Genomic DNA, 15,272 nt, shown 5'->3' on the forward strand with positions numbered 1-15,272 from the left:
TCAGAGACCATCACTGGTAGGCAGAGAACAAAGTTCTGAAGACCAACCAAAGGAAAGGAAGTGGAGACTTGGGAAACAGAGAAGATAGGAAAGAACCTCACTGTGTATCTCCTGGTCTCTGTCCTATTCAAAACAATTTTCTATCATGAACAAGAAAATTAATTTCAATACTGCCCTTTAAACAACACTTGAATAACAACTCTCTGTTAATTTGCAACAGCAAATAAAATCTTATTTTGGGAGTGCAAGATGCAGTTAAATTATTTGAGTGCAACTAGATAATAAATTGTCTAAGTTGCTTAGACAATTTATTCATGCCATTTGCATTTTTCTGTGTTGAGTTTCCCTTATTCCTAAATAAGATAAACACTTTTTTCCCCCCAAAGGCTTATTTCAGGAGTTAACGTGGACTTTGCAACTGCTTTAGCATTTTTAGATGCAAAGTGTTATATCTTGTCAAGTATCATAATGAGAACTAAGGGCCACAGCACAAACTGAAATTATAGAAGGCTGCACAATTTAAAAAAAAAAAAAGTCTATTCCTAGAATGTGGAGACAAGTTACTGTAACCCATTTTGATCAGCAAACTCCTCTTGTTCATGAAAGGTATAGGTGTGTATTTCCAAGTCCCAGCAGACTGTCACCAACCTCAGCTGAGGTGCTGGGAAGTTAGGTAATGAAATACTTCCTCTAAGCTGTCCTAACTCTTACCTGAAATCAAAATACGTAGTTAAGACATAAACTAGAAAAATGGGCAGTGCATGAATTCCAAAGAGGAATAAGAGCTTTTTTTTTGGTGCATTCCTACAGTTAGTATTTTTTAAAGTTTTTTTCTAAGACTTCTAGGATTTCCTCGGGAATAGAGCACCTGAAAGGTAGATTTTGTCCTTTACTGTGTATGCTCCAGACCAGCCATATCAGTATACAGAATGGGAATGAAAGTTTAACTGAAAATCTGTGACTGTTGGTCATAAGGAGTTAAATTTTCCATCTCTACCAAGCAGTCATTTCATTATGATGGTCTTCTGTTTGATGTACAATTGTTTCCAAACTGGCCTGGCACTGGGAAGAGGGGGTAAAGCAACTCTGAAGAGCTGAGGGTTTTATTCCATGCATCAGACTACAACTTGACAGATCTTAAAAAGTATTCCTACCTTGAAAATACATAATATTTTCATTAAATCATTAATCTTCTAAGAAACTTAGAGAGCTTATCAGAGTCTACAGAAAATTAAATATACTTATTTATAAAATAAAAATGACCCATACACTAGGCAAGTCAAACAAAACACCAGTGATGCATGCACACTGCAGCCATGGGAGTGTCTGCACCACAAAAATGTGTAACCACAGCTGGACTAAGGCAGGTGTACTCTACAAAATATTAGGCATAACTTACCACACTACTTATATATTAATGCCACTTTAAGAGTTAGTAAAATGAAAGTAGAATAGACATCTATTAAAAGACTGCATCTCCCATGTACGGGAATAAAGTTTTTATGCTATTTGTAGCACTGACATGAAAACCATATAGCTGCCCAAAGCAATTTGTGTCCCTCTAAAACTATTTTTGTTAAAAGCCTACAAGTTCTCTTTCAGGAACAGGCAACTAAAGATGAAGTTGTTATACTTAGTTGTATTTAAGCTGCACTGAGATTGTATTTGCCCATCAAACAGAAGAAGAAATTCAGTATCTGTGTAATACAGACAATGAGGATGCATCCATGCATGTCATGAATCAACATGGAGCAGCCTGTCTCCCAAAACAAGGGCACAAAATGTATAAAGAGAGGTCCTTGTCTGCTATGGTGTGTCCAGGCATCCCTGACATCCACCTGGCATACAGGGAATGCTGTTCCCATGCTGCAGAGGAGGCAGAAGCTCCAGCAGCTGGGAGCCCTGCAGGGCAGCCTCAAAGGACATCATTCCCAGGGTGTGCCTGACCCCAGAGCACTGCTTTAGTCCACAGCCTTCTCTGTCTGGGCCAAGGTCCACACTGACACCCTCTGCAGCTCAGCACCAAACACCTTTTCCATTCTCCAACAGTTTACTTGCATTTCTGCATTAGTGCTGGTTTCTTCTGGCTCCAAAGACCTCACCTGCAGGGTTTCATTTTTCTGTTTGACACCTTGCTGTTGATTTTCCCTTACTGCACAAAAGAACTTGCTCCAGTGCCTCTTTCACAACTTCTTCTTTGTAGTAAATGAAAGCCTTAATAATTGTGTTTTGATTGTAAAGTTGATTAGTTTTGACTTTGTTTAATTTGTGGCCTCTGCTGAGATCTTTGGGGCTGAGAATTAGAGAGCACACTGTACCACTATACTTTGGACATAGGGAGTTTGCCAATTTATTTCTTGCCTCATTTGTCACAAAATCTATGAAACTGCACTCCAAAGCCAGCTTCACATTTTTAAAGGCAAGGCAAAAATGTATTTGTTTTTCTTCAAAATTAACATCTCCTGGCTAAATTAATCTAATTTTTCAAACTGAAAACCAGAGCCCTCACTAACAATGAGACTCTAGTAAGCAAGATAAATCCAAAGATCAGCTCAGCAAAACAGAACAGACTGCTTCTCTCCAATTACAGCACTGAAGTGGCAAGAAATACATACTCAACTTTGGGTACAGACAAATAAAACAAAAAATGAAGATGTACAAATGATCTGTATGAGAACATGCTATAAGAGAGAAATACATGAAGAACTATGTATCTTACATGCACAACATTTCCCATGAAACATTTGTGTCTCAAACTGTTAAGACATAAAAAAAATCTACAAACCCAGTATCTTCAGATTTTAATTCCTGACATCTCTGAGTTCTGTGGACATGGGTGAACAAGTCACTTCATGTTTTGCTTTTCAGTTTACTCCTTTGAGAAACAACAATGCCATTTCTCTGTTTTTATTTTAAAAAGATTACTTTGAAATGTAAAATCCTTTGGTGAAAAGAACTAAACTGAAAAATATTATTATTTATAGTTGTATTATTAACATTTTTGATGAAAGTGTGGCTAGATGAAATAAAGGCTTTTTACAAATATAAGAAGATATCCCTGGCATTCTTTATAACCTAGTGAGTCTTAACCCTTTCAGGTTTCCTGCCTAATGGGGGCTTGAAAGACAGCAAAAGTTTTGCAGCTACCTTGAACCAACAAACTGAATTATTTCTATTCCTTCTAATAAATAAAGAAGTTTCCTTTGCATGGAGAATACTCAACATGAATTACCTACAAAAGCAAAGTTTCTCTTTAGAAATTGAACCTGCAAACCAAAGAGAATATTAACAGACAGAACTGAGCCCATATGACCTGAGGAACCAGCTCAGGCATATAACACATTTTTACAGGACACATTTTTCCTACAGACATTCAGTAAGGAAAATGCATGACTTGTGCTGAAGAATCACAAAAACTGCAAGATAACACAGTCTCCACCTTCACCATCACCTAAAGTACCCCCAAAGCACACTCAGCTGTATTTAAGCTATTTGTGATATGCTGATGTAAAAGCCTTCCTAGAACCCCTCCTCACTTTACTGACATCAGTTTGAATCCCATCTTGTTCCCCAAATCACCTGAACACCCACCAGGGCATTCTAGCAACACAGACCCTTGGGCTTTGGCTTGTCAGACCTTCCTAGAATTCCTCCTCACTTTACTGAGATCTGTTTCAAGTCTCATCTTGTTCCATAAATCACCTGAACACCCACCAGGGCATTCTGGCAACACAGACCCTTGGGCTTTGGCTTGTCAGCCAAAAGTCCACTTCATTATGGACAGTTTGAACAGCAGCAGGCTTGAGAGAGACCTCTAAAGACATCACAGAACAGAGGTTTCCATTTCAACAGTAAATTACTGTTTTTTCTTTTCCAGCTACCTACTTATTCACTTCGTAGTGGTTTAATAAGGAATACAATCTCTACTTCTTGATGAGACAGTTCTGCAAGACAATGGCACAAATCCTCCTGAGATCAAAACTGCTATATTACCAAAACTATGACTTCACATATGGGGTCACCCTGTTGATTTGTCATGATTTAGTCACAACAAGTTAATTTCACTGCTATTCAACACTTTAGTATTTTCTGAACATTTACATATATCTTTGACCATTTACTCCAATAATTTTCTGATGAAATCCCCTGCTGCTCAGTTGTCATCTTTTCACAACAGTCTTGGGGGACTAAAATCTTTATTCATGAAATGAAACTAAATGATCAAACTAGTTGATTGTATAGCAAGCAACTTGCAGTTGTCATCTTTTCACAACAGTCTCAGGGGACTAAAATCTAAAATCTTTATTCATGAAATGAAACTAAATAATCAAACTAGTTGATTGTATAGCAAATACAAACTATATAATTTAGTTTAGCCTCACATGCAAAGCTGATTGCTAGATTACACAGTGGAAATAAACTAATGTGATCCTGTAGTTTTCAAGTCAACGTGGATTTTAAAGCTGTAGAATGCCGAAGATTGAAAAAGAGCTATAGGTCTAGGGGAAGCTACAGCCATATCTATTTAGTGCTTGAGGCAGACCTGAAAAAGGGGTTTAGGCAACAATAAATATAATATTGTGTCAAATTATTTTTCAGAATTCCCTATGTTTCTATATGCACCAGCTCCTAGTACAGAAAGAGCTCTCTTCATCCTGCAATCTGCAGAAAACTATTATAAAACTACTGAACTGGGGAGAACTGACTTAATAGCAGTGAAAGCATCATACCTCAAAGAAAGACACCTTCACAGTGCTTAGTGTCATCTTTCAGGATTTCTAAATGAATAGTTCTGGTGAATTTTCATGTTTTGGACTGCAGTTACGTGGAACCACTTTCACTGCACACAAGGTACCACCAGACAAACCCAAACCAACAATTCTCAAATCCTATCACTACGAAGCTTTCTCAGAAATTCCACAGACCTGCAGATGATGCTTCTTATTTTGCCTAAAAGAAATCAAAACTATTGTTTGGGAAGGGAAAAAACCAAAAAAGACATCATGGACATTCCCATACAGTATAAAGACAAAGATTGTATGTACTGCCAACAACTTAACTCAGTTCTCCAATTTTTCTTACTCAATTCCCACTTGTTGTAGGATTGCAGGGAAGCAATTACTTGCTTCAGAGGTTATTTCTGTAATTAAAGCAAATTGACCTCACTTTTTTTTTTTTTTTTTTAAAAAGGAATTTCTGTTCCACTCCAGAAAACAGACTGGAGTTAGACTTTGCATTACCTACACCCTGCAAAGCTCCACTGTTATTTTAAACCCAATAAAAGAGTGACTTGCACATGCACAGTGACCATGGAAGCACATGCACCCTTGGAGAGTTCCCTCCTTGTATTTTGAACTATGTTGACGATGTCCGGATGGGATTTACAATTGCTCAAAGCTACTATTGTTCACACTACATTAAATCTACAATATATGCAATGAGATACCATAATATTTTCACTTGGAACTTCTATTAACCCACAGCTTGACTGTATTTAATGAAATATGTAGTGCTCACAGAGTTGATTTATATGCATTACTATTTACAATTCACATTTATAAAAGAGGAAAAAGCACCCTAAGGAACTCATGGTTCTTTTGACTTTAACAGAGAGTAAAAAGTGCCTGATTTAGTTTAGCTCAGTAACACCCCTGGAAGCCCCAGAATCTTATACTGGATTAGGGATGGCGACAGGAATCACTGATGCAGCTGAAACAGCCAGCATAGGAAATCTACTTTTGCTATCAACCCTGAGCCAAAACACTCTTGCATTTTAAAACAAAAATCACAGTCATATTTATGCTTCTTCTGTACATAATAATAAAATATATATAATAATTCTTCTGAATTATATAGAATGTCTTCGCATACAGAAAACTTGGAAATGTACTTTTGTTAAATGTTGTTCTAGAACTAAGTGACATGGAGGATTCATACTTCCAAGGGAAAATTACACAGATAAACTTTTACTTGTGACAGGACTTCTGAGTGTATTTTATTACACAAAACAAAGGCATACAGAATTAGTTAGCAGAAGGCAGTATGTTGGTGCCCTCAGAGCTATCTTACAAGCAATCTGTTCTATATATTAATTAACATAAAACCATCACTCTCCCTATTCCTCGACCAATTTAGCACTTGGTTATCTAGAAAAAAATGCATCATTTTTTTTCTCTTAGACAACATGATCTGCATACAGGTTATGATAAAACCAGACTTTTACCAAAGCAATGCCCTCTGGGTAGTAAAGAACATGAAATTTTCTTGTGCTGCACCTGTTCCCTAAGATGGTTTGCAATCATGACTAGCAAAACTGAGAAAAGACAAGAAGGGTATTCATCCTCTAGAGTCAGGATTGTGTAAGCCTGAAAAAATCATACATTTTAGTACTCTCTGTATATATATGCCAAAATCTCCAGTGATGAGATCTTTCAGAGAGGTTCTGTAGGAATGTTGCAATATCTTAATAGAAAATGAAAGCGTGACAAAACCTCTACATTTTTAACACAGAGCCTGTATGCTGAATTTTTCACATTCTCATTTGAAAGAGGTTTAATTTTCTTTCACCATTTTGAAAACTATGACACTGAAGGGATCATTTACACTAAACCCAGTCCCTGAAGAATTATACCCAGAAAAATAACCTCCCATGGAAAGGCATGGGAACAAGAGCACAGTGTAGCTAAATTCTCCAGAAATTAATGACTGGACCTCTTTTCCCAACTCCTCCCTACAACATCAATAGTCATAGAAATTACTGAGTGGAGCAAAATGCTTTAACACCACCTGGTGTAGTTTTCAGCAGTTGGTTTTGCTTCCAGGCCTGTCATGGCTCATTAAGATAGTACAATACTTTCTGTCTGCAAGATTGTTCTCAGGGACCACAGAATTTGAGATAAAATGAGATACAGGAGGTTTTATCACAAGACAGAACACGACTGTGACATAGCATACCAAGGTTTTAGTATCTGAAAAGCTACAGAAGGAAAAGATTTTCAAGGCAGGTGAAGAATAACAACAAACCAGTTAGAGAAGGTAAATATAACTTCCAAATACTTAAAGAAACAGAGTAGACCACAACAATCCAATTCTGTGTGTACTCATATGGAGCATTTTGCCTATATAGGCTTTGCTAAAAGTTCATGTCTTTGCTTTGCAGTTTTATCACTCGGTGACACTTTGAGATTCAAGATTCACTTATGTGAAACATTTGCTTGACCAGTTTAGTAGCACTGCCCAAAAATGGGTTAAACTCTTCTGCTTGCTTCCATGGCTCAGGCCAGCTAGTGTGAGTTGCACTGGAACCAGTGTGCCAGGCTGTCAGGACACAGAGTGCTCAGAAGGCTTGTGGACAAGACAAGAAGACAGAAAGGATAACAGGACACGTTCCTTAATTGCCAAGAGAAAAAAAAGTTTGAAGGAGATTATGTTTCCTCTTAAGTTTTCATCCGAATTTTAAAAAATAGTAGCAAAAGACACCAAGTTTTCAGGTAACTAAGATCTTTCAATAAACTTGAGCCTCAAAAGACACACAATATATCTGCATGCTGTATTTCAGTTTTCCTATTGGATTCTGTACCATTCACTTGAAGATTAACAGTAGTTCCAAAGTCAGTCTATTTTGAATTATTTAAACATAACACCTGTATTGTTTAGTAGTTAGAAATGGATTATTTTTCATATTTCAGACTATTTGCACTGAAGTAGTTACAATTTAAGGGGGTGACAATATAGAATTAAAATAAGCATATATAAACAAATATTTTAAGCTTGAAAAGGACAAAACATTAAAAAGGAGAAAACAATGGTAACAGGACACTAGCAGGCTAATTTTCCCTGTGTGCCCTGAAAAAGACTAAAAAGAAAATTCCAAAGCTAACAGAAGGAAAAAGGCATTGACAGGGATGCACTTGTTCAGCTTTGCAACAGACAGTGAATCCTACAGACACAGAGTGCCCCCTGTGGGACTTCAGCTTATTTAAGTGCACATGAAGTAACCACAGGAGAAGTTCAGGTACCACTGCTGCCATCACACAGCAAGTGATCCCCAAGCCTGTCAGCCCAGCTCAGTGTGATGTGGCTTAGAAAGCCACACCTTGCTGATGTGACAGTAATGTGCTGCTGCTTTGTGGCACTGGCAACAAACCCAAAGGGGTTTCAAACTATGGAGACAGCTGTTCATCTGCTCTAGGGTACTGCTCTTATTCCATATGCATATCCATAACTTCTTTAAAGACCAGGAAATTCCTTAATTTCCAAGAAGACAGGTACAGATGAGCCAACAAGTTATTGTTGGATGGACACTGATACATTCTTTTTTTTTTTAGTTCTGTTCACCATGGGTGTACACAACCTGAAGTATTTTTGTTTGGTTAAACTGTTTGCAGGGCTTGAAATTACCTCACACCTCATTTTGGATCAACTGATTTTACTTTTCTGGCAAATAAACTGTGTCAATTAATCAGTTTCTTTGGATTACTTTCAACTTCAGCTTCATACTCACACCTCCAGACAATGCTGCTTTATTGCTGGAAAGATGAACTTTTCACAAGATAAACAACCTCACATTTCACTGCCTTCATTTTTAGTTGTGAGTGGTCATGTGCAGGCCTTTGTATTCTCTCTTATCTGAGAGCCAGAAAATGAAGATGTGGACTTCTCCATCTACCAAATATTTTAAAATCCTATCATGCAGGAAAACTGTAGCAGAGATGTGGGTGAAGAGTCTTCCTGCATGGACCTGCCTAGGCTGGCATCTCATTTTTATGAGTGGCCCTCTGTAGCTCTCAGAAGCCTTCCAGCTCTGAGATGAAGAAAGGAGGGCACACAATAAACAGCCTCACTGAGCTACACAAACCTGGTTCATTTCTGATCACTGCCTCCACTCTGTATCAAAGAAAAACTATCTGTGGGATGAACTCATGACATTAAAAACTACTGTGATAAATACTCAAAAGACTACTCATGTACAGTCAGACAAGAAACCAAAAGATGTTTTCTGACAGCTTGATTTTGAAACAAATTATTTTCTGTGATAACAATTAATTCATCTGCAATATTTTGATTATTTTTCAAGAAACAAGAGGACAGTAAATTATTCTCAGAGAAGTAATAATCCTTCTGTTGTGAGCCAGCAGGATGAAAGATTCAACTCTGAAGCGCCAACTCTGTTATGTAAGTCTTCATACCTTGAATTATAGGGCTAGCAGCAATTGCAATTAGCAGGAGAAGGCATAATTCAGGAAAGGGCTATTGGATCATTTTCCAGGTCTGAAAGAACACCTTGAGAATGCCCCAGTTGGGACTTTTCAACCCTGAAGCACATGACTAGGAAGACCCTTCTGGTCCTTCTGACCATAACAAAAGGCCTGTCCAGTAAGAGAACCATGCAGACACAGAGTCTGTTCCCCTTCCCTGTAAGTGCAGCATCCACTGCTGCAGATTTGGCAACTGCAGGAGCTCGGCCTCAGATTAGACTGTTTGTGCTTGGCTATTTTCACACACTGCCAAAATTTGCTGACAACACCAGGGGGAAAAAAAAAAGAAAGTAAAACTGGTGATTTTCAACAGTTTATAACTCAGCTCAGCCTAAGCAGGTTTTTATGGGACAAAGAACAGAGATTTCTCTGTAGACAGCACTTTATTCCTGCCTAATTTAAAAGATTTGCTGTGAATGATGGAAACATTAGAACTTCTTAAAGAAAACATAACAAAACAAAAATCCTAGCAGTTCACTAGTATTTCTCTACAGTAGATCAAGTTTGGTGATATAAATAGAGACCATTATCTGCCTCTCAGAATTATTTGCAATAAAGTTTTTTTAAAGAAAATGAAAATATTAAACTTAAAGGAAGAGAGCTTCAAAATACATAGTATTTCTTCAAGGAGTGAAATTTCTTGCATGGAATATTTCACACTTGAACTATTCTAGTACCACACTATTCCCTAAAGAGTGTGAAATGATCTTCTCAGGGTTACAGAGTCAGTAGTAAACACAAGTTCTACTCTAAAACCCAGTATTTTAAACATGTATTTTCACTAGCATTATATCTAACAACTTCCTATTAAAACCCAGAGGTAACTTTCTGGAGTCCCCTTGTTGCTTTAACACTTTCTTTCACTCCATATCTGGAATCTCCTAAAGCAGCATTTCCTAAATTATTTTTTCTTGTCTGCTCCCCAGCCCCATTTGCTGACTGCAGGGCCTAGGTTGTTAAATCTACACCCCTAACAAATCTCAAATTTCATCAATGCTGGTTTTGAGCACCTCAAACTTTCCTACTGAAACATGCCCTAGAACATAGGAAACAATATTGCTTCACCCCTTTGAATACTATTTGTACAACAACTATTTTTCCTCCATAAGACCTCAAAAAGCAGCTAATTGCTTCACAAAACTGCCCACTCATTCAATTACTGTTATTTTTCAGTTGAAATAGTAGCAAATCCATCAACAACATGAGAAACTTTTTGCAAAACTAGAAAACAAATGAGTGCTTTTCATAAAAGACATAGGCTGGGAATGCAGAGTAACAAAGAATATACTTTTTACATATAAAGTAAGATATTTAATTGACTGGGAGTCCTCAGTAGAGACTTGTTTGCAGCAGAGCCCCATGGTGAGGGGGAGTTTTTGAAGTTTGGATGCCTTTGGCAGCTTTATAGAACTTTAAGACAGACCAGCTATGACTAAAACATGCTCAGCTAGTTAACTATACAAACGTAATGCTTTTTCCATCCTTCTCTCCATGTGCTGACAGCATTACCATTCTCTCCAGTTCTTCTTCCTTCTGAGGTACAATGGATCTACCAGTTCATGCAGTACCTGATACCACATTTCAGTACAAAAACCTTCCAACAATAACTTACACAGGTAAGAGAGGTCATCATTTAGAAGTGAGCAGTTATATTAAAGGATCTACACAATTCCAAATACATTTCAGGATATGCAGTACACTGTGCGTAGATTTTAATGAGAAGGTTTGGCAGAGCAGTTTGGCAGAAGAAAGTACTCTCAAGTGATTGGAAATGGGATACATCTCCAGTTGCTTTGGATTCCCACATCACCTAAAGAGCTATTCTTCCCATCCCCCCATACAGCAACTCTCAAGGCAGTCAAATTTATAGCTCAATAAATTTTTTTATTAAAAATAAAAAGTGTGGCTTTTAAGTACTGCAGTCTTCCAACATCCTTATGCCAGGTCTAGATCAAACTGTTGTAGCTGAATATGAAGCTGGGGAGGCTTGGCCTACTTTATACAGCAGTTCTAAGTTAAAGTTTCGAGATCTAAGCCACCTCTTTCCATTTTGTAACAGCTGTTTTTCTATCCTTTCATAAAAAAAAAAAAAAAAGGAAAGGAAAGAGACCAGTGTAGAATAGTTAAATAAATAAATAATGGCTCACAAAACCACAGTGGAGGAACCACTGCTAGTCCTGCCAATAAAAATGTTCCTTCTCTTCAGGGCTGGCTAAACAACTGAAAGTGCTTCTAATGAACTGCTGGCAGCACCATCCATCATTGCACTAAATGGATTCATGTCTCCCTAAACCAAGGATAACTATTTATCTGTAATGCACAGTCAGAAATTAGGAAGTATTTAAGCCTGGGAAGTCTAATCCCTCTCTTCTCCCCACCTCCTCAAAGCTTGGTTTTATCCAGGCTTCCTTGTGTAAGGATGATTAGAAAGTTTGACTGATAGAGAACTTCAAACTGCTGCTAATGAATCATCTGAATGAGTTTGAAAAATACTTGAGCAGACCAGAAATCTGCAGTCTGATTTTAACATTACAAATACCTGACATTATATTTATCTTCTCCCTCTTTTTTTTGGTCATTTGCTGTACTGCCTTGCACCTTACCTGGAAGTAGTTACAGGCTGCTCAAAGCAAGATGGCACATTCATTAGATATAGAACAACTGAGTCCCAACAGTTGCTTAGGATCTTTGAAGATGTGCAAATAATAGAAGTGTACTGTAAACAATCAAAAGGAAGAAATGTTTTTGAGCTCTAGAGAAAGTGTGGAAGTGATGTCAGTAATCCCTGGTCAGAAGTCACCTCTGAAGGCTTGACTCATTACAGATAGCTGCTATCTGCAGAGACATATCCATGTCTCTGTCTTTAGAACAACAAGGATCAGAAAGGAATGCAGAGACATCAATAAAACAAGCCTACAAATAATAAAAGAAGACACTTACTTCATTTCCAGGACCTCCTCCAAATGTTTCCTTCTTTCAGCTCGTAGGTTGGTCAAATGGGTTTCCTTCTCAGCCAAAGACTGTTGTGTAGAGGACAATTTTGCTTTCATTGACTCCAACTCCTGTTTGACCTTCTCCATAGCCATCATCAGCTCCTCTACCTAAACATTTTTGGAGAAGACAGGAGGAGAGAAAAATTATGCAGTGTGACCAGCTGGAACTTACTGAATGTCATAGCTGAATTGGAGTACAAATGTTACCAGGGAATGGATGCTACTCAGCACTTCTGCAGGCTGGAGGCACCATCCAGTGCTGTGGACAGCATGTCTACACCTGACCAAAGCAGCATTACAGCTGGGGAGTTCACTTAGTTTGGTTACATAACCATTAAAATACAAACCTTCAACTCTTCTGTATTTCTGTTTCAGAGAATGTACCACAGGGATAAGAGGATGGCCTGCATATGTTAACGCTGACCCACAAAAATGCAAGGTATTAAATGAAACACATTGGTATCATACCAAAAGGATAAAACACTTTCACTGTAAATGCTGTCTGAAGAGAAACTACATGTGAACTTTAGGAACAAAGGTAACATTTCTGAAGCAGGGAGAGGAATAGGTTCCCACGAACATGTGAGGCTACTTCCCTCAAAATACCACTTGAACAATGCTTTTAGGCATGTGTTGGGATTTAGCAATGTAAGACATTCAAAGAGTTGCTGATGGCAGAGAAGTACAGCAGAACAATGCTCTTATCTTCAGCAAACTGGAAAGATTCAGAAACAGCATGATTATAAATTCTGCCACGTTTTACACAAATGAAGAGTAATTTTATTTTGCACTCAGAAGAGGTTCTGTCTTAGGTAGAATTTATCACTAATTAACATTTAAAATCACAATACATGCTTAAATCTAGCTACATATAGCATTCAAAAGCCTCTGGATGTGCTTTAGTAACTTTATAATAAAGCTCAATGGTGCACACTACTTTCACTGACTTCTTCCATGTAGGTTTTCTCTTTCCATCAAAAACCAAGTGTTCATAAATGATTTTATAATGTGCTTCCAATAGGAGAAAATCAGATGCCACTGCCGCACAAAATCAAGTATATGTATAAATTTAGTATGCAAACACAAGCACTACCTTGCCTTTATATCCCTCCATAACAGCCAACCTCTGATCCATCCTGGAAGTGAATTATTCAATTTACAACAAGTTCAATTTCTACGTACATGTTTTTACAAGGAGAGTTGAGTTTGTCATTTGCTATATAGGTGATGTAGGAGGGAAGTGTGTAACATGCTTTAATAAATCCTGTACTCCTAAAAGTAGAGCTAATGACTCGGGACAAACATGGATAATAAGACTGCTTTTCATCCTCAGTGGTGACAGAGCAAGAAACATTGCAACTGAGAATTAGGAAATTTATAAAAACCTAGCACGGACATTGTGCAGAGTTTACTGCAGAAAGCCTTTCTACTTCCTTCAAATGCAGCTGCCAAAAGGTAGTATTCTTATGCTTAGCAAACTAAATAAAATTAAAATATGCAATTATCATAAACTATTCAAAATGTACAGCCAAGAATTCATCTAGTAATCAATAGCCCAAAGGAGAACCTCAGTGACAAGTAGTCCAAACTGGTAAGTATGGATATAATAACCAAACTTTCCCCGTTTTATAAGTGTTTAGTGTACAAAACAAGATTAGAAAATCTGTCCATTTTTAAAACTAAGATAAAACTCCATAAAGTGAAACAGAGAAAATATATCAGAAAAGAATGTAAAGAAGTGCAGAAATAATACTACTAGGATGGAAACAGATTCTTAGAAAAACGGTGGAGTAATGAAGGTGCACTTGTACATCAGCTGCTAGGGTATCAGTCTCTGTTTCCTGTGGGTGGATCAAAAATATCTACACACACATTTTCCTTTAAACTGAGAAGAGGCACGCCAGCTATAAACCCCTGGGCTTGAACAGAAAACCACCTGGAATCAGCAAGCCCCCAGCCAACTGCAACAGTCAAAAGGGCCTGTGTCAATTTGTCAGCTGCCAAGATAAAACGACCTCTGAAGCAACATCTTCTCCATAATCAGGTTTGAAAGATTTCTGACAGGTTTCCTCCCACTGCCAGCCATCAAGGTCTGTGACGCTAACACTGAGGAGTGGTCTGCCTGATGTAGATCTGTAGTGTGACAACTCTGAGCTGTTTGGAAGACATGAGGAAACTGGAGTCTGATACCTGGGCCAAGGCTCCTAGGGAGAGGTGGCAAGGGCTAAGCTCTGCAGGAGTATCTCCCAGTAGTGCTTATTACAGGTACTTTATCTTTTTCTCATTGCTCGGTTTGATAACTCTTTTAATTCTAAGGTTATAGTTTGTATTTTTGCAGGCCAACAGAAAATTGAACTAATCATGTATTAGGTATGGCAGGAATGTGAGTAGCTTTTAAAGTGTGCCAACAACTTGTTTTACAGAACTGTCATTGCCTTCCAAGCTCCCCAGCAAGGGCCATTTGTCACACAATTTAAAGACAAAGTTCACCAAAACAGTGATGACTGTATTCACAGTAAAGACTTTGTTGTTCAGATTCATCAGGTTGTAGATAGTCCATGGGTCTATTTCAATTAAACTTCTATAAAACAAAACATTTTATTTGGCAGCTTCTGAATCTTAGTGCAGACCTATCTCAGTAAGCAGTCCTGTGAGAAATGACAGAGGAATATTCACTAGGAACAAACTACTTGCAACACACATCTAATTTAGCCTATACAAAAACCTTCATATCTACCCTTGAATTCTGTCCCCTGAGTGCAGCTGATTACACAATAAAGAAAAAATATTTGCCAAAACCAGAGCTCTTGGCACACTGAGACATTTTCAGAGATGGGCTGTTGACATTTTCAATTTAGCTGTGGGTAAGCTTGTGCCGTGTGAGTTGTAGCTAGAAAGTCTGCACCCATTTCTGAGGATGCAAAGGGTGAACCCTTGCCATTCTTTTCTCAAATGACAGCATATAAAGCAACATGTATTTTTGACTGTCTAGGACATAGCCTCAGATTCAGTTCTCTGTAGA

General features: G+C 37.9%; 1 protein-coding gene across 11 annotated transcripts in view; it reads right to left on the reverse strand.

The window, feature by feature from the left end:
• ERC1 (ELKS/RAB6-interacting/CAST family member 1) overlaps positions 1-15,272 on the reverse strand; it is a 269,174-nt gene that overhangs the window by 85,866 nt on the left and 168,036 nt on the right. For all 11 annotated transcript variants that reach the window (XM_039707938.1, XM_039707939.1, XM_039707936.1 and 8 more), the window contains one exon: positions 12,198-12,358. In XM_039707938.1, the coding sequence (XP_039563872.1) occupies positions 12,198-12,358 (161 nt within the window). The remainder of the gene's footprint in view (positions 1-12,197; positions 12,359-15,272) is intronic.

This window comes from Passer montanus, unplaced genomic scaffold (assembly GCF_014805655.1).
Source record: "Passer montanus isolate IOZ18808 unplaced genomic scaffold, ASM1480565v1 scaffold20, whole genome shotgun sequence".
Taxonomy (NCBI): domain Eukaryota; kingdom Metazoa; phylum Chordata; class Aves; order Passeriformes; family Passeridae; genus Passer; species Passer montanus.